The sequence below is a fragment of the Rhinatrema bivittatum genome, chromosome 16 (genome assembly GCF_901001135.1).
Source record: "Rhinatrema bivittatum chromosome 16, aRhiBiv1.1, whole genome shotgun sequence".
Lineage (NCBI taxonomy): Eukaryota > Metazoa > Chordata > Amphibia > Gymnophiona > Rhinatrematidae > Rhinatrema > Rhinatrema bivittatum.
In genome coordinates, this window is record NC_042630.1 from 3,256,338 (window position 1) to 3,276,567 (window position 20,230).

General features: G+C 44.3%; 1 protein-coding gene across 2 annotated transcripts in view; it reads right to left on the minus strand.

The window, feature by feature from the left end:
- Positions 1 to 20,230, minus strand: part of STYK1 (serine/threonine/tyrosine kinase 1) — a 36,661-nt gene that overhangs the window by 2,539 nt on the left and 13,892 nt on the right. Inside the window, exons 1-8 of one of the 2 annotated variants that reach the window (XM_029581043.1) lie at positions 15,975 to 16,163; positions 7,783 to 7,869; positions 7,137 to 7,271; positions 5,942 to 6,187; positions 2,652 to 2,833; positions 1,186 to 1,269; positions 868 to 1,076; positions 53 to 93 (exon numbers count right to left, since the gene is read on the minus strand). In XM_029581043.1, coding sequence (XP_029436903.1) covers positions 53 to 93; positions 868 to 1,076; positions 1,186 to 1,269; positions 2,652 to 2,833; positions 5,942 to 6,187; positions 7,137 to 7,271; positions 7,783 to 7,849 — 964 coding nt within the window. In that variant the 5' untranslated portion in view covers positions 7,850 to 7,869; positions 15,975 to 16,163. Of the gene's footprint in view, positions 1 to 52; positions 94 to 867; positions 1,077 to 1,185; positions 1,270 to 2,651; positions 2,834 to 5,941; positions 6,188 to 7,136; positions 7,272 to 7,782; positions 7,870 to 15,974; positions 16,164 to 20,230 lie in introns of those variants that run through there. The other variant, XM_029581042.1, reaches the window with a different exon arrangement.

A 20,230-nucleotide genomic window follows, 5' to 3' on the forward strand; every position in this document is an offset into this window, starting at 1 on the left:
GTAGAACAATGTGTAACCAGAAAACTGAGTATATTAATTAGCAGACGCTTACCTAACGTAATCATCTCATACAGGAGAACGCCAAAGGACCAGCTAAAAAAAAAAAAAGGAAGAAAGCAGATCAGCACCATTGTTATTTTGATTATTAATTCCCAGTTAGTGCTCTTGCACCTTGATACAATTCACTCTCATTTCCCTTTTATCAAGGTAGGGCTTATTTGGAAACAAGGCTATTGTGTAGCCATGTGGCCCTGGAACATAAAACAGGTGAGACAACTGGAGAGGGCCAAACATTTTATTCTGAGGTACATTTCTGGAAAAAGCGTAGTGAGGAATAATGCTGCCAAAGATTTCTTAGAAAAATGTGAACGATGAGTCGACAGATGCAGCGGAGTGAGGTGGGGAGGAAGAGAGGAGAGAGAAATAAAGACTAATTCCATTTGTCCTGGAATTGTTGGCAACCTTAGCTGTCATGGAAAGACATTGGAAATTGAACTGCATGCTGGGTTACCAAGTAGCTTCAGGTCGCCAGGAACAGTTTGTGCCAATCCTGATTTTATTGCATTGCATTGATAGATTTGTAGTTCAGATTTCTTGTGAGGATTGCAGCAACTACAATGTATCTGATGGCCAATTAATTCATAAATAAATACTACAAGTCCATTGATTCTTTCCCCCGATAAACCTAATGGAAAAAGAGTTATCTTTCAAAGGCAGATCAAGGTTATTCCAGCAGTTCCTCTTCCTTGTCTACTTCCTAAGGGGCATGTGTGCCTGTGACATGGGGGGAATGGGAATCAACCTTTCGGGGAATTGGAAGACAGGAATGACAAGATGGGATTGTGGGAGTGAGTCCTACACACTCACATGTCGCTCTTGGTGCTGGCAGGGTTTCTCAGGATCCTCTCAGGCGCCAGCCACTTCAGGGGCATGATCCGTCGACTGGAGGCAGCGCCATGAGCATAAGACTCGTAGACCCTGCCCAGTGCCCCCAGCTTGGCAGTGAAGCCACGCTGAACCAGGATGCTGCGGGCTGCCACATCTCCATGGATCAGATTTCTTTTCTGCAGGAACTCCTTGGGTTGGGGTAATTGTTAAGGGGTCGAGTTAGCAACATTCATCATTGATACAGCGAAACAAGTACAGCAGGATAATGAAAGTAAAGTCAACGTGGCTTGGACTCACAAGGGCTGCCAGGACCTGCAGTGCGAGAGAATACACCTGCCGTTCTGTAAGGTCATAAGGAATTCCTTCCATAGTCATCACATCCTGTAGCCAGGGCAAGAGGTGGAGGAAGAGAGGGAAGGGGGGAATAAAAAAAGAGAGACAGAATAGAGATATACACAGAAGCAAAAAATGTGTATATTTTGGACACAGACACCTGAATTCATATAGTAAAGCATATAGTATTTAATTTAATTATAACATTACATCATTTGCTCCACAAGTGGCTGCATACTAATGAGTGAAAGGGACTCGTCAAAATTATCATCATCATCTGCTGCTGCTACTAATCATTTCTAACCTGCTACTAGACATATGCAGCACTGTACAGATACACATAAGGGGCAGTCGCTTCTCCATGGCGCTTACGATCTAAGCAAGAGAAGCATACATGGCAACCAAGAGCCTTTGGGAAGGGGCTATGTCTAGCCTCGGGTGAAAGTTTACTTTCAAAAATCATAATAAATAAATAAGCTTGAATGTAGAGAAGTGGTTAGGATTTAGAAGCTTTTAAACTAGATTTGAATATGGTCAGAGAGGGAGCAGGACACACTGACTCAGGAAGTCAAGTCTAACACCGCAATATAGAGAAAGAGTGGAGCAGGGAGCTAGTGGTGGAAGAGAGCACAGGTAAGACAGGACAGCCTGATGAACATAGTTACGAGGAAGGGTAATGATAATATTTATTTTGATTAACTGATTTTCATCATAACTTCAAAACAGTATACAATTAGAGGGAGAAGATACAACAGGTAATGAGGAGGTGCAGAGTGAATACCCTCATAGGTGAGTAGCAGAAGTTAAATATAAGTAGAAGTGAATGGGGATGGGGAAACAATATAGCAAATGTAGAATGTAGAAGAGGGATTTCAAGGTCACAGTGACATTGAAGAAGTTATGCAGAAAGATGATTGGGCAGGAGCCCCCTGGAGAGCAAGTTACAGTGGTCCAGGCGGGAGGTGATATGAAAGTGGATAAGTGGTTATTTGCTATTGTTATGTATGTTGTGAATCTTTTTGTGTTTTGTATTTTGTAAACCTGCCTGGAGCCTTATTTAAATTGGGCAATATATAAATTGATGTTTTAGAGGAAGAAAGAACATGCTTTAGCACTGTGTGTAGAGAAAAGACATATTTTTTATGTACATCACTTTGATTTAATTTTAAGAAATGCAATTAAGCAAATACACTGAAATTGTCAGGACGGATGAGAGTGCAATCCACTGTGGCAGAAAAGAGAGTTGGGGAAAAGACAAGAAATTCTCTCTTGGACATGTTGAGTTTAAGGTGGCGATGGGACATCCAGGCAGCGATGTCAAACAAGCAAGATGAGCTTTGGGATGGGGATACTTGGTGAAATGCCTGGTGTTCAGATGAAGGTTTGGAGGGGATTAAAAGCTGCTCTGCAAGGGTCACCCAATCACTCACCCTCCGGCATGTCCAAAGAAAGGTCAGCAGGTCCCCATGCTCCACATGCTCCATGATCATGTAGAGGGGAAGTTGGTCCGAGCAGCAGCCAATGAGCTGTACAAGGTTCTGGTGGTGGTCCAGGTCCTGGTAGAACTTCATTCGTTTGAGGAAATCCTTCACTTCCTGGGGACCAGCAGAGTCTAAAGGGGAAAGGCCACAGGGACAGCGTATTCCATGCTCTGGGCTGAATCAGCACGGGTGCACACTTACAACAGGGAGGGATTCCAAAATGGCTAGGGGGTACGTTTTCAAAGACTTAGGAACCAGGTAAAAAGAGAGTTAGGAAGCCTAAGTCAGCCCTATCCACACAGGAAAGAGGCATTCGGGGGCAGATTAAGAAACTACAAGTGGACAAGTCTAAAAATGTACCATTTATTTATTTAGAGCTTTTTCTATACATATAACAAGGGGGTGTGAACAATAAAACGAAACATTAAGAGACATGCCATTAAACTGTCTACCTGACACCACTGGTTTGAAATATGTAAGGATAAGTGCCTATGTTTGGCTGCAGAACTCAATATTCAAACACGGTCTATGAGGAAACCTTCTGTTTGAAGATGAGCTGGGTTTATGTGGTCTGAAGTCTGCACATAGTAACAAAGTAAAGGTCAGCACATAAAGACCAAAATGGTCCACCTGGTCTAGCCAGCAAGGTATTTAAGGTTGTGACTTCTGTGCCTTCTGATTAGGGAACATCCATGAACAAATACTTCCCGACGTGGTTTCTGAATCTACCTCTTTGGAGCTTCATATTATGACCCCGAATTCTACAGCATCCTTTTCAGCAGAAAAGGTTTGATTCTTGTGCGCTCTTAATATCCTTCAGGAATTTGAAAATCTGTATCCTATCCCCGCTGACTCTCCTCTCGGGTATGTTTATTTCGACCCTCAGCTCGCATCTTACAGGCCTTTTGGTGCAGACCCTGTACCACTTTGCCTGCTTCTATCCTCTCCCTGTCTTTTTTAAAACACGAACTGAACACAGTACTCCAGGTGAGGCCTCACCAAGGACCTGTACAAGGGCATCGTCGCCTCCTTTTTCCTTCTGTGAATGCCTCTCTCTGTACAAACCTGCATTCCTCTGGCCCAAGTCACTTTGTCCCACTACTTTGCTGCCTTCAAAGTCACCCAATCTGCAGTCAGGCACAGCAATGAAAATGTACCCTTGGATGTCTAAAACCCCCATTTGAACATCAGATCAGAAGCTCAAGAGGAGCTGGGTCAGACATTTTAGTGCCCGGTACCAAACTAAATTTGTGATGTATCAGATCCCTGAGATTCTGATAATGAGCTCAGTGGGCCTAACATTAGACCACAAGACAGAAATATAAAAACAGAGAGGGAGACGGACAAGCAGACACACAAAACAGGTATATGTGCACAGAATGAGAGACAAAAGTAAAAGCCAGTCCAACTTCCTTAGCACAAATAGTCCATATAATGGGAAGGACCAGTAACAAAAACCAGGACCCATTCATACAGTAAGTGCATGTTATGGGTATTAGGGATGTGAATCGTTTTTCAACGATTAAAATTATCGTCCGATAATTTTAATATCGTCTTAAATCGTTATAGAACACAATACAATAGAAATTCTAACGATTTATCATTAAAAATCGTTAAATCGTGTTAGTGCGCACTAACGGGAGTTAGTGCGCACTAACAGAAAATGATACAAATTGACACTTTCCAGGTCAGTAAAGGTCAGTTAGGAATGAATATGTGTTCCTATTGGCTGGCTGCCCTCTTATCTATTGATGTTACCAAGGTTTCCACTGAGGTGATGGTTGGGGGGATGGGAAATGGAACTGGAAACTCACGAACACCAACAGAAAATGAAACAAAGTGTTGACACTTCCCAGGTCAGTAAAGGTCACTTAGGAATGAATATGTATTCCTATTGGCTGGCTGTGCTCTTATCTATTGATGTTACCAAGGTTCCCACTGAGGTAATGGTTGGGGGGATGTGAAATGGAAACAGTTGGAAGCTTGACAAAAAAAGTAATGTGATGATCATCACTCATGTGACTAGAACTTGTTTGTTTATTATTTTTGTTAGCAGGCATGTGAAATGCTAGTGCATGTTGAATTTGCCAATCACTGTGCATTTTAGAAAGGTGGTCCTGGCTGGAACTATTATACACAGTTCAGATATATGTGGTAATTGATTGTTGGTAAGTGTATTTTTTAAGTAGCCACACTGGCCACCAGTATGTTTACTTTTCCTCCTACTTAACTCACTAGCTCAACTTTATAAGAAGGGCTTCTCTGCTTGTGTGTTGCTTTTGTTTGGTGTGAGGAGAGCAGAAACATCAGATCTTTATTCAATCTACTACAGTCAGGCAGCTCCCCCCTGTCTGTGAAGCCAGCCTCTCACTAATGCAGGCAGGATAGGGCACTGCATGCAGGAAGATCACAACACCCCTGGTGTCAGGGTTAGGGCACTGTGTGCCCTAACCCTGACACCAGTTAGTGCGCACTAACTCCCGTTAGTGCGCACTAACTGGGAGTTAGTGCGCACTAACTCCTGTTAGTGCGCACTAATCGGAAAAAACGATTTTTAACGATTTTTCAACGAAATAATCGTGCCAAACACGATTTTCTTCTCCTGCCACACAATTTCAATCGTTAAGACGATATGGCACATGATTCACATCCCTAATGGGTATAAGCAAGCCGGGAAGACGTGTCAGACCTCATTAAAAAGAGGTTCCCCAGACTACTGAATCACTCACCCATTTGACCCCCAACAGGGTCAAGTATTTTCAGTTGCATGTAAAAAGCAATATTAACATTAAACTGAATGCTTCCCCTGGAAAATAATAGCAGCGCACCATGTGTAGCAGAAAGGTCAGCACAACCCAGATGTCAGTTGGTGTTTTGGACAAACTGCATCAGGGGGAACTTATCTTAATAATGGATCGCTCCATGATGTAACATCCAACCTGCACATGTTAAAAGAAGGTCCCTGTTGTGGGCCAAATGGGTAATTGATTGCATAGTCCATGTTCTTAAAGAGGTCTGGGACGTCTTCCTGGCTTGCTGATACCCATAGTACTCTATGCACTTACGAATGGGCCATAGTTTCGCCTTCTAGTATTTGTTACTGTTCCCTCTCATGATGTGGACACAGATGTACACAGAGCAGAAGAGAAAAGGGAGGCAGGCTGTAGCAGTTAAGCTCTCCCTGACACAGACATTCCCCCTCAGCTCACAGCGTCACCACTGTGATGGTTCTGACATACCCCGTAAGCCCTTCAGTATGACCGTTTTCCCTCTCGCGGACTCCTCCACGCTGCACAGCTCAGTCTTGTAGACAGGCCCAAAGCTCCCTTCCCGCAAATGCTCCATCTTCTTCAGGTCTATCCTCGCCCGTGGGATCTCCAGCTCCCTCAGGGACGGGTTCCGGGCCACCAGCACGTTCCGCATCGAGGTCTCACACAGAGGAATGTCCGAAGGACCAGTCTCCCGGCTGCCGGTCTCTCTCTTCTCTGCTCGGGGAGGAAGGAACAGCAATGGGAAGAAATAAAGCCACGGAAATGGCCGATCAGTTTGGTTTGTACAGTCATTCTCAGGAAGGCACATTATATGGGCTTCGAGAACAGGGAGCGCAGCCTTCTCCAGCGTGGAGGGCTTTGGCAGCACATAGGTGCAGGCTGGACTTGCAGAAAGTTTCCAAGCGGCAGAGAGGAATGAGTAGAAACGCTGTTGTTATTGCCTGAGGTGGAAAACTCCCAGGTGACAGAGTGGCTAAAATTTCTGGTGCTTGCTGCTGGGAGAAGCTACTGCTGCTGTGATCTGGAGCAACCGCTTACCACTGGACCACAGAAAAAAAGCCACTGCTGCCTCAAGCCCACGTGCAACAAGCCAAACGAAAGAGAAGAGGTTGGCAGAGGAAGGAGAAAAAAGACTGGAGAGGGAATATGCTGCTGAGGGGGGAGGGAAAGGCATGGGTGAGGGAAGACGTGAATGAAACATGGCATCATAGAACAAGACCACAGATAGAGATCGTACAGCCAGTACAGTCACTCATCTACTCAGCTTTATAGTCCCTTCCTTAGGGACCTTCCACGCATATCCCGTGCTTTACTGAAGTCTGGTAGTCTCCTTGTCTCCATCACTACCAGATGGAGGGTCTTAGTGGTGGGGCAAGGCTGGGAGAGGTCAGGGATCAAGTAGGCTCTGTGGCAGCACAGACGTAAGTGCTAAGGCAGGCTTGGTGGGCCGAGGGGTCCTTATCTTCTGACATCTTCTAGATTTCTAGACTATTTCCCAATTAAGAGTAAAGAGAAATGCACTAACATTCATCAGACTGTGTCCTCTTTCCCCTGCGCTAATGTTTTCATACATCTCTCAATGCTTCAACAACTGATGTGCCAAGTTTCTGCTGGGTCTCAGGTACGGTGAGGCTGAGAACAATATCGGCACAGGGCTCGTTACCTTCAACCCGGGTCTCGTCTTCCGGGCGTTTCAAGCTTCGGTATCTGAGCCATAAAATGACACCAAGCAGGATAAAGGAGATGCCAGTCAGTAAGGTGGGCACAATGATCACTTCACTCTCGAACCTCTTCACAACTGTAAGGGGGAGGAAGAGAGATATGAGGAGAGAAAAATCCCGGGAACGAGGAGCTGTGGAAATGCATACATGAACAGCAGCAGCAATGTGGTGGCACAAAGGGATAATCTATGCCCCATGGCCTCTACAAGGCGTCCACAAAATTGGGCAGGACTTGGAGGCATGGCCTCCCAACAGGCACACATGCCCTTCAATCCTGTACCAAGCACTCAAGCCCTGATGCCCTGTCCTATGTATCTCATCCGGTATTTGGATGGGTGGTTTCAGGCATCCCATGCAGATCCAGAATTCCTTTCCCCTATATTCCATGCACGCAAAATGTTAAGACACCACCCGTTTGAGAACGGAGGCTGATATGTTCATTAATCGTAACATTTGGATTGGTGCTGGGGAGGGGTCAGGACAGACACGGTGAAAAGGTGACTAACCCCAGGAGAATGGTAGCTTTCGCACAAGCTATGCTGAGGCTGCTGCATGGATAAGGGGAGAGTTTATGTAGTGCGTACTTACTACACAGGTTGTCCCCACTGTCACATTCCGGTAGACTGCGATTTGGGGATGGCAGGCGTTCCTCCATTTCTCCCTGTACCTCCAAATCTAAGGATGAAGAGAAGAGATTGAAAACTCGCCATCTCCCCTTATTCTCCCCAAGCAAATACCACAAGGCCCAAACACCTTTTGCCCGTTTTCATGTCCAGCTGCCATACCAAACGTCCATTTATGAGGATCCTCTGTACCCATCCCAGGCTTTACCCTTCATGCCTCCACTGATGTCAGGTTTTACCCTTCGCTACCCCCAGCACTGAGGATCTTCTGTGCCTGTCCTAAAATTTCTTGCATTCTAATACATTGGGAACACAAATACTGTGAAATTTAGGACTGGAGAGCTCAAAGGATGTGCACAGGGATACAGAGCCTGTCACCTCTAGGACTGGAGGGATCAGGGGATGGGTGCAGGGATTCAGAGCCTGTCACCTCTAGGACTGGAGGGATAAGGGGATGGATGCAGGGATACAGAGCCTGTCACCTCTAGGACAGGAGGGATCAGGGGATGGGGGCAGGGATACAGAGCCTGTCACCTCTGGGACTGGAGGGATCAGGGGATGGGAGCAGGGATACAGAGCCTGTCACCTCTAGGACTGGAGGGAGCAGGGGATGGGAGCAGGGATACAGAGCCTGTCACCTCTAGGACTGGAGGGAGCAGGGGATGGGAGCAGGGATACAGAGCCTGTCACCTCTAGGACTGGAGGGATAAGGGGATGGATGCAGGGATACAGAGCCTGTCACCTCTAGGACTGGAGGGATCAGGGGATGGGGGCAGGGATACAGAGCCTGTCACTTCTAGGACTGGAGGGATCAGGGGATGGGTGCAGGGATACAGAGCCTGTCACCTCTAGGACTGGAGGGATCAGGGGATGGGGGCAGGGATACAGAGCCTGTCACCTCTAGGACTGGAGGGATCAGGGGATGGGTGCAGGGATACAGAGCCTGTCTCCTCTAGGACTGGAGGGATCAGGGGATGGGAGCAGGGATATAGAGCCTGTCACCTCTAGGACTGGAGGGATCAGGGGATGGGTGCAGGGATACAGAGCCTGTCACCTCTAGGACTGGAGGGATCAGGGGATGGGTGCAGGGATACAGAGCCTGTCACCTCTAGGACTGGAGGGATCAGGGGATGGGAGCAGGGATTCAGAGTCTGTCACCTCTAGGACTGGAGGGATCAGGGGATGGGAGCAGGGATACAGAGCCTGTCACTTCTAGGACTGGAGGGCTCAGGGGATGGGAGCAGGGATACAGAGCCTGTCACCTCTAGGACTGGAGGGATCAGGGGATGGGAGCAGGGATACAGAGCCTGTCACTTCTAGGACTGGAGGGCTCAGGGGATGGGTGCAGGGATACAGAGCCTGTCACCTCTAGGACTGGAGGGCTCAGGGGATGGGTGCAGGGATATAGAGCCTGTCACCTCTAGGACTGGAGGGCTCAGGGGATGGGAGCAGGAATACAGAGCCTGTCACCTCTAGGACTGGAGGGATCAGGGAATGGGTGCAGGGATACAGAGCCTGTCACCTCTAGGACTGGAGGGATCAGGGGATGGGAGCAGGGATACAGAGCCTGTCACCTCTAGGACTGGAGGGATCAGAGGATGGGAGCAGGGATACAGAGCCTGTCACCTCTAGGACTGAAGGGCTCAGGGAATGGGAGCATGGATACAGAGCCTGTCACCTCTAGGACTGGAGGGATCAGGGGATGGGAGCAGGGATACAGAGCCTGTCACCTCTAGGACTGGAGGGATCAGGGGATGGGAGCAGGGATACAGAGCCTGTCACCTCTAGGACTGGAGGGAGCAGGGGATGGGAGCAGGGATACAGAGCCTGTCACCTCTAGGACTGGAGGGATCAGGGGATGGGAGCAGGGATACAGAGCCTGTCACCTCTAGGACTGGAGGGATCAGGGGATGGGAGCAGGGATACAGAGCCTGTCACCTCTAGGACTGGAGGGATCAGGGGATGGGAGCAGGGATACAGAGCCTGTCACCTCTAGGACTGGAGGGATCAGGGGATGGGAGCAGGGATACAGAGCCTGTCACCTCTAGGACTGGAGGGAGCAGGGGATGGGAGCAGGGATACAGAGCCTGTCACCTCTAGGACTGGAGGGGTCAGGGGATGGGTGCAGGGATACAGAGCCTGTCACCTCTAGGACTGGAGGGAGCAGGGGATGGGAGCAGGGATACAGAGCCTGTCACCTCTAGGACTGGAGGGGTCAGGGGATGGGTGCAGGGATACAGAGCCTGTCACCTCTAGGACTGGAGGGATCAGGGGATGGGAGCAGGGATACAGAGCCTGTCACCTCTAGGACTGGAGGGGTCAGGGGATGGGTGCAGGGATACAGAGCCTGTCACCTCTAGGACTGGAAAGCTCAGGGGATGGGTGCAGGGATACAGAGCCTGTCACCTTTAAGACTGGAGGGATCAGAGGATGAGTGGAGGGATGCAGAACCTGTTACTTCTTGGATTAGACAGCTCGTGGATGGTCATAGTGCCACAGACCCTGTCATTTGGAGGACTGAAGTGCTCAGGGGATGGTCACAGGGACTCAAAATTGGTCATTTCTAAGACTGGAGGACTGTTCCAGTTTTATTCTGTAGATATGGTAAGGCACATTATCCAGTATCCTGAATCACAAACAAAACCAGTGTCCTACTGGCCCTTCTCCGCAAGATCTGCTGCCCTAACATTATTTATTTATTTATTTTGAAGGTTTTGTATTCATTAGGAAAACATCAATCGGTTTCCATAGAACTATAAAATAGCCAACAGGGCTTTACAATGAACCTGATACAATAAACAATAAACAGGGGAGGGGGTAAAGAAGGAGGGGGCGGGGAGGAGGGGGAGATGGATTAGAGGGTGTGGGAAACCAGGGTTATACTGTACATATGGGGTATTTATTATTAACATATTATTAACATATTATTAACATAGTATTAACATATAATTAACATATTATTATTTATTATTGTTATTATATATTATAATTATATTATTTATTATAATTATATAATTATATATTATATAATTATATTATATATTATAATATAATTAACATATTATTAACATATTATTATTTATTATTATTAGGCTTGATGAATCACAATTCTTGCATATCAATGTGATGTACATAAATTAAAAAATAAACATATCATACATTAAAGCTAAAATACAAATTATAGATTCAAAATCTAAAACTAAAATTAAAATATCGACAAAAAATAATGAAATAAAAGAAGATAAAAAACAGATACAAACTATATTAAACTATAGAAAGTAACATTAAATATATAGCAATGACAGCAGAAAAAGAGCAAATGGTCCATCCAATCTACCCAGCAAGTTTCTTAGGGTAGTAACTGCCGCTCCATGCAGGTTACCCCCATGTTTCTGTTAAGGGCAGTAACTGCCGCTCCGTGGTTACCCCCATGTTTCTGTTAAGGGCAGTAACTGCCGCTCCGTGCAGGTTACCCCCATGTTTCTGTTAAGGGCAGTAACTGCCGCTCCGTGCAGGTTACCCCCATGTTTCTGTTAAGGGTAGTAACTGCCGCTCCGTGCAGGTTACCCCCATGTTTCTGTTAAGGGTAGTAACTGCCGCTCCGTGCAGGTTACCCCCATGTTTCTGTTAAGGGCAGTAACTGCCGCTCCGTGGTTACCCCCATGTTTCTGTTAAGGGCAGTAACTGCCGCTCCGTGGTTACCCCCATGTTTCTGTTAAGGGCAGTAACTGCCACTCTGCGCAGCTTACCCCCATGTTTCTGTTAAGGGCAGTAACTGCCGCTCCGTGCAGGTTACCCCCATGTTTCTGTTAAGGGTAGTAACTGCCGCTCCGTGCAGGTTACCCCCATGTTTCTGTTAAGGGCAGTAACTGCCGCTCCGTGCAGGTTACCCCCAGGTTTCTGTTAAGGGTAGTAACTGCTGCTCCGTGCAGGTTACCCCTAAAGAGTAGTAATATTTACAATCAAAACCAAGCAACTGTCAAACCTATAACAAAATTACTGCTAGCAGCATTTTTGCGGGGTGAGCAGCCTTCCTGATAATTCAGACAATGCTGCTCGAAAGTCCTATGCTTTTAGACTTGTCTGTAGAAGCAGGCCTGTACTTTTTCCCTAATTTCTGAGAATCAGTACCCCAGACCATAAAAGTCAGGGCCCAGTATTGGCTGCCAACAAAATCCAATTCCCCTTTTTTCCCCTGCTATTGAACATAAATGAAGCCAGTATCCTGCATGCCCCCTTCCTGACAGAATCTGCTACCCAAGCACTTCATGTCACACTCACTCACTCACACTCAGGCAGATTCCAGGAAAAGCAGTATTTTTACTACTGTTAAGTTATGCTCCAGGAAGCAATACAGCAAAGGTAATATACAGATAGAACAAAGATAATAGTTGCAATAATGTAATATAAATACTTTTCTTGGAATTATTATGAGGGCAGCTGAAAGTTCAGGATTCTCTGTCTGTGACTCTGCCATCTCTCTCGCCTGCTTCTGTTAGCTATATCCTTTTTGTCTGCATATCTGAAAGCATGTTTTGAGATAGAATAGCCAGAGTGAGAACTCGCCTCCATCCCTACAGGGCCTGCTCTTCTGTTTACTTCTCCTATTTTCACAATTGTTTTACAGTCACATGATGTGGGTTCCATGCAAGAACACTGAGTCTAATGAGACCTACCTTCTGGACACATGCTAAGCAGAGCTTGTCAGACCAAACAATCCCATTTTTAGGGCTCAGGGGATAGTCACAGGGACTCAGAGCCTATCTTTTCTAAGACTGGAGGGCTCAGGGGATGGGCATAGGGACTATCTTGCCCAGCTCCCATTCTCCTACACTCCCACAAGAGCTCTGATCCTTCTAAATGTTGAGAATGTTTGAAGCCAGGAAGCACTGGACACAAGAATCAGGCATTACACCTTTAGCAGCAATCACAGACAAGATGCTCCTGTATATGGGTGTGGTGTTTCAGCAGAGTGCCAGGAATCACATACATTGCTTATGCTCCTTTTCCCCAACACAGGAAGTGGTGAAATACCCAGGCAGGCATGAGAGAGGAGGCAGCTGTACTACCACCTCAGCTCTGGAGGTTTCAGGTCCAGAGAAAAGTTCCATTAGAACCATGTTCTTAAACTGGGGGGAGGGTCTTTATCAGAAGTATGTATTCAAAGCAGGTGTTCTAGATGAACAATACTGTTATACCATAGGACATTGAAACGATGGCAGAAAAGGACCAATGGCCCATCCAGTCTGCCATGCAAGTTACCCCCATGTTTATTTATTTAGAAACTTTTATATACCGGTATTAGTGGGGACATCATACCGGTTCACATAATAACTGAAAGCTTGGAAAATACATTTCAACAAGGAGAATGTAACTGGGCGGGGGGTAAACCAATAGTCAGTGCTGCGTTACGTGCTTTGCTTATGGACTTGGCCATAGAAACAGTCCTGTAATTTTTTCATTAATATCTGTGCATCAGTACTCCAGACTGTAAAAAAAGTCATGGCTCATGTTGGTTGTCTCTGAATCCAAATTGCTTCCCCTCTAACCTTCGAAGCAGAGACAAATGTTGCAGTAGCATCAGAACTTATTGGTTAAGGGTAGTAATCCATGCCTTCTGTTAAGGGTAGTATCTGCTGCTCTGTGCAGGTTACCCCTTTGCTTATCAGTTCTCCAGACTGTAAAAGGTCAAGGCCATTGTTGGTTGCTATCTAAATCCAATTCCTCATTTCCCCTACCGTTGAAGCAGAAAGCAGTGATGGAGTTGCATCAAAAATATCAAGAAGTACCAGAAGCTGTAGAAGCAGAATATTCTTATATCAGGACTTCTAACAGCAAAATGTTTTCAAGATCTAAAATCTTTCATTGAAAAGGAACAAAAATTGCAGGAGGACCTTGTGAGACTAGAAGATTGGGCATCCAAATGACAAGTGAAATTTAATGTGGACAAGTGCAAGTCGTTGCATATAGGGAAATATAACCCTTGCTGTAGTTACACGATGTTCGGTTCCATATTAGGAGCTACCACCCAGGAAAAAGATCTAGGTATCATAGTGGATAATACTTTAAAATCATCATAAGAACATAAGAAATTGCCATGCTGGGTCAGACCAAGGGTCCATCAAGCCCAGCATCCTGTTTCCAACAGAGACCAAACCAGGCCACAAGAACCTGGCAATTATCCAAACACTAAGAAGATCCCATGCTACTGATGCAATTAATAGCAGTGGCTATTCCCTAAGTAAACTTGATTAATAGCCGTTAATGGACTTCTCCAAGAACTTATCCAAACCTTTTTTGAACCCAGCTACACTAACTGCACTAACCACATCTTCTAGCAACAAATTCCAGAGCTTTATTGTGCGTTGAGTGAAAAAGAATTTTCTCAGATTAGACTTAAATGTGCTGTGGCAGTCAAAAAAGCAAACAGAATGTTAGGAATTATTAGGAAGGGAATGGTTAATAAAACGAAAAATGTCATAATGTCTCTGTATCACTCCATGGTGAGACCACACCTTGAGTACTGTGTACAACTCTGGTCGCTGCATCTCAAAAAAGATATAATTGCGATGGAGAAGGTACAGAGAAGGGCGACCAAAATGATAAAGGGGATGGAACAGCTCCCCTATGAGGAAAGAGGTTACAGTTGTTCAGCTTGGAGAAGAGATGGCTGAGGGGGGATATGATAGAGGTGTTTAAAATCATGAGAGGTCTAGAATGGGTAAACGTGAATCAGTTATTTACACTTTCGGATAATAGAAAGACTAGGGGGCACTCCATGAAGTTAGCATGGGGCACATTTAAAACTAATCGGAGAAAATTCTTTTTCACTCAGTGCACAATTAAGCTCTGGAATTTGTTGCCAGAGGATGTGGTTAGTGTAGTTAGTGTAGCTGGGTTTAAAAAAGGTTTGGATAAGTTCTTGGAAGAGAAGTCCATTACCTGCTATTAATCAAGTTGACTAAAAAATAGCTATTGCTATGGATCTTAGTGTTTGGGTACTTGCCAGTTACTTGTGGCCTGGATTGGCCACTGTTGCAAAACAGGATGCTGGGCTTGATGGACCCTTGGTGTGACCCAGTATGGCAATTTCTTATGTTCTAGAGCAGTCATTGTATTTTTCGAAGAGGTATGATCTTATGACTATAGTTCTAGAAGGAGAACACTCTTCTGACTGTAGCTCTAAAATCAGATTGGTCTTATGACCATAGTTCTAGAAAAGGAATTTTATCAGCCAAATGTCCTTAAATTAGTTTTATAAGTAAAGCATCCTTCTATTTATTTATATTCTGCTTTTTCTTCTACCAAAATTTCTATTGACACCCCTGAAATTAGGAGTTCTACAAGCAGAATGATGTTGTTAGAAAAACATGAGATATAGAATGGACTTGGAACAGGGGCTTTACATTATGGGGCTTCTCTTCTATAAGGAATTGCATCAGTAGAATGTTCTCTAGAAACCTTTAAAAGCCACAGCTCTGTACAAGAATGACCTCCTGTTAGGCAGCTCCTGTATGCAGGCTGCTTTACCAGAAAGCAGTTCCCATATTTCTATAGATGCTGGGTTCATAACATTGTTTGAAGGTCTCAGACACATGCCTGGCACCTCATGGGGACACGTGGAGCAGTTTGCCTGGATTGCTCTGCTAAAGGGACTTACACTCTACTTCTTTAGTACCTGTATGTGGCCTAGTAATAAAGAGAACAGGGAATCCAAACTAATGAAAGGGTGAGGTCCCTGTGCTCGGGAGCGATGAAGTCACTTCAAGCCTGGGAATGAAGAATTCACATCCCAGCTCGCATTTCTCCCACTACTACCTGTTACCGCATTATATGTTTGTCATATTACAGAGAATCAGAGAAAAAAGAAAGAAATGAGGACAAATGTAGGGAAAAACAGAGAGATAGAGAGAAAGAGAAACCAGGGAAGATAGAGATGAAAAGAAATAAAAAAAGAAAAATACAAAAGACAGAAAGGATTTGTAATACTTAGGGTTACGGATGTCCTTAAAAGACAGAATCCAGTTCGGTAAGTGATTCTTATAAAACCTTCCCCTTTCAGGAACATCTTTTCATAGTTCCAGCATGACCCTTCTGATAAATATTTTCACATTCCTTTGTCTGCCAACCTCCATATATCTTTTGGCATCTCCTTACCTGATGTACCCTCGTTCCTCCCATGAAAAGGATGGAAAGACAGGTCCCTCTGAATTCTCCTCCTGCTGTTTTTTAGCTACCGAGCTGATAAGGGTGATAAGGGCACTATTTTTCAAGGGGTTTCCCCCACTCTGTCGATGTGCCTCATTCTCTCGATTTCCTGCTGCTGTGGATACACAGCCTCTCCCCACCCAGGCTGTAGCATGCGATCATATTTCTCTGCTGTGTTCACACCTGCTAAACAAGTTCACCTGGCTCAACTTTTAACGCATTTCCCCAATCCCTTGCCTTCTCTTTTCCTCCCTGACACACAAAGACTAGAAACTTATAATCAAAATATCTCTCACACACACACACAGAGTATTATTATTTATTTTATGTATTTATTTAAATTTTATTAATTGCCTAACAGAGGCTCAAAGTGATGCACATTAAGCAAAACAAAATTTTACAATATCAAAATAACAATACCCAAAAAGATTAAAATAATAGTCACATCATGACATCAATAAAACATAATACCGGATCAATAACCAAAAGTGCTTAGCAGCAGGACAGAAAGCTTAAAATCCAACTGGACAGACAGAACTGTAAAACAAAAGCACACAAAGTGTTCAGTTTCGGTAGCTTAATATGACCAACTGTGCAGTTTCTTTTTCAATATGTATCTAGGGCTCTCTTCATTTTAGTCCTCTATGAGGGGTGCTGCTCCTGTAGCTGAAGCTTTTTGTTACTACTACTAAACATTTATCTGGTACTATAGGGTGTACACAGCACTATACAGAAACACATACGAGACTGTTGCTGCTCAGTGAAGCTTACAAGCTTCACTGAGCAGACAATTAAGCATCTGGGGAGAAGCAGGGGTAAGTCTCAACGTAGGTAACTAGGTGGAGTTTAATTGTAGACAGGGCCCACTTAACCTAATTGGGTAAATCAGCAAGCATATGAACCTGAACCAGAAACAATTTCTGTTTAGGTTCCTCAGAGCCCTGTCAGGATGACATCAATAATAATAGTCAAAATGATTCCCTACAGGTCAGTTGGACTGAAGTGACAAATGTTACATAAAAATCTTGATTGTGGAATGTATCTTTACTTGAATTAGTTCAATGCCCATTGGTTTTATTTAGTTCATATCAGTTCTTTGGGGGGTTTTTTTTAGCACAAGATTTAGTCCTCCTGCTTTGCCGATGATCATTACATCATCAGGTCCCCTAATGGGGTCAGGTGGCAGGACCTCCATCCACCATTTATATGGGTTCTCATTGTTGCAGCCAAAAGGCCAAAAAGGGGACCGCCCTCGGCTCAGAGCTCAGACCCTGCCCTTGGATCTTGCTTGAGACGCAACCTCCCCTGTACTTATTAATTCTCTTTGCATGATGCTGACGTGTCACATGCCACAAGGTTAACATACACAAGTTAACAGGTTTTGCTGCTTTGCTGGTCAGGGCTATGGGCTCAGGTATTGAGTAAAAAAGGTGTGTGCCTCTATTGTACACACATCACATAAATCCCAGGACACAGTGCTGCTAAAACAGCTGGAAATGTTGTCATGCAACAAACAATATTTGTTTTTCAGGCATTTCAGAAAGGTAAGATAAAAAGTTATTTAGATGTACGTGAGAATTAGGAGTGCAGTTGCCTCTCCAGCGACTCCCAGCTTAGTTCCTCTCAGTTTAAGACTACCACTGTTTTACACACTTGTCTATTGCAATGAGGCAATAGCAAAGATCAGGATTTGATACTTTTTCCCCTCTGTGGAAAAATGGCAGAAGAAAGAGAAAATATTCAGTCCACCATCACTGCATAGTCAACTGATCCAGAAGTGAAAAAAAAGCTTCATCTTCTTAGTAGTATGTCAAAAAAAAAGAGAAGGGAAGCAGGACTCCAAAGGAGGACAGGAATAGAGACAGAAAGAAGATAATTAATATTTGGTGTTAACAGTTACACTGTCCACAGCTCAAAGGTGAAAGACAGATCAACCTTCTATGGGCTTATCAGGATCAGTTAGAGCAGGGATTCCCAACCTTTCAGGGAACGTGGATCCCCTTTTCAGCTTCAAACAGTTTCACGTACCCCCACACACCTCTCTATTTTTGTACGCCATAACAAAAGAAGTAATTATATTCACTTCAGAATCATTCATAATGTATAAAACTTTGATCTAAACTGAATATGTAGGAAGGGCACATTCCAAAGCTATTTAAAAACTGCCCTTATAATTGAGGGTTGAGTCCATTCCATCTTCCAATCTAGCTGCAATGGGGAAAAGGAGGCAAGTTCAAAAATGTTCCAGATTAGCAACTTGGTATTCCCTGGCAAAAAATCAGCACTGGTACCTGCAGCCTGCAATCTAATTTTCAAAAGGAAGCTGCCTGTGTTGTTTCCTTTTGAAAACTCGGGCTGGTAGGAGAAAGCTTGAAGCAGGTACAAAGTACATGCGTGAAAGTATGCACGAAGATTTCAAAATTAAATCCCCACATGTACTTTCTCTCCCCCAACCTAGCCCTGCTCCTGTTTTCTCTGCTGGTAAAAATCTGCATGCTGTCCACAGCTAAGTATTTTTATCCTCAGTGGCAGGGAATAGCAATTTTCAAAAGGGCCTTTTTTCGTAGGTAAACAGGTGCTTACCCACATACATAAGTTTTAAAACTTATGCTCCCTGAAAACTGACTCCCTTTTAGCCTACTTTTCTTTTATATCTTATTTTCTTTTATGATTCTTACAAATACACACAGAAAATGATAGTCTCAGAATAATTTAATTTTAGAAAAAGCAAAACTATAGCCTGCTTCTAAAAGGGAAGAAGGCTCCATGTCTATGTATCACCCTAAATAACTTATGTGTTTAATGCCATATCCACATCTGGCTGTCCTCACCCTCCCTCCTCCTTGATCTTTGGAGGTTATCTTTCTCTTCTTCCCTCCTGAACCATGGTGGTCCTCTATCCCTCCCTCCCTCCAGCCTTCCAAGGGGTCATCTCCTTCTCTCCCCTGATAGGCTGTCATCCACTCTCACACAAAAATATGTCAAATCATTCTTGAGATAAGGGTCATCACTTCTAAATTGAATGGTAACCCCTGAAGCAGGAAGCAGAGTTCATGTCGGGTGTTGCGATTTTGGAGTTTACAGTGAGGATGTAGAGGGAGATCATGTAGTTTAAAGATAAGTAATTAAGAGTTTTTTCTAATGGGGTGGTGGTGTGATTTTGGAGTTCATATTGATGACACACAGTGAGATCTTGGGGGTTTTGACATAAGCAATTAAAGTTTTTTCCATGAGGTTTCAGGTAGATATGATAGTAAAATGTAGTTATAAAACTTAAAAAGATTATTCTTTTGAACTGGCAGATGAATGAGATTTGAGGTGTCCATTGCTGATACCGCTTGGGGCCCATTGCGTAGCGAGAGGTGGTGGTTGTAAATTTGGTTAACACCATTATTTCTGATGCCATGTTCTGAATAGTTTAATAAATGAGTCAAAATGGAAACAATGTTATTTTTAACAGTATTTTGATCCCATGATTTGTGTTGAAGTATTAATGTGATGTCTACATGGGGCTCTGATAATGATCCCCTCATCAACTGTATTCATATTTTAGTTTATTGTAAGATAATAGATAATAGCAGATAAAGACCACATTAGTCCATCCAGTCTGCCCAGTTCAAATTTTTCCACTTTACATAGTGAACATAAGAACATAAGAAATTGCCATGCTGGGTCAGACCAAGGGTCCATCAAGCCCAGCATCCTGTTTCCAACAGAGGCCAAACCAGGCCACAAGAACCTGGCAATTACCCAAACACTAAGAAGATCCCATGCCACTGATGCAATTAATAGCAATGGCTATTCCCTAAGTAAATTCCTGTATTGAACTCAACACAATCACCACCCACCATCTTGTCTTTTATTTGACCTTCCAACCCTTTTCCCACTACTGCCCTCCATGTCGATCACAAGCATGCCCAAATCAGCTAGAAATGCTGTCCTCTACTCCCATCCAGTAGGAGGCCTTCTCATCTTCAATGTTGATTCTTATGAGACCAATACTTAATCCAATATGCAGTCCCCTCCATTGTTTAACCATGTTCTTTCCATGCAGGTTATTCCAGCTTTCTTGAATGCCTGATGATGCTGCATCATCTCTATTTAGTGTTGTACCAGCTGCTCCATGTAAGTTATCCCAGCATTTCTTTAGCATACACGTTAACACTAGGGATCATCTGTGCTTATCTGATGCTTTTTTAAATTCT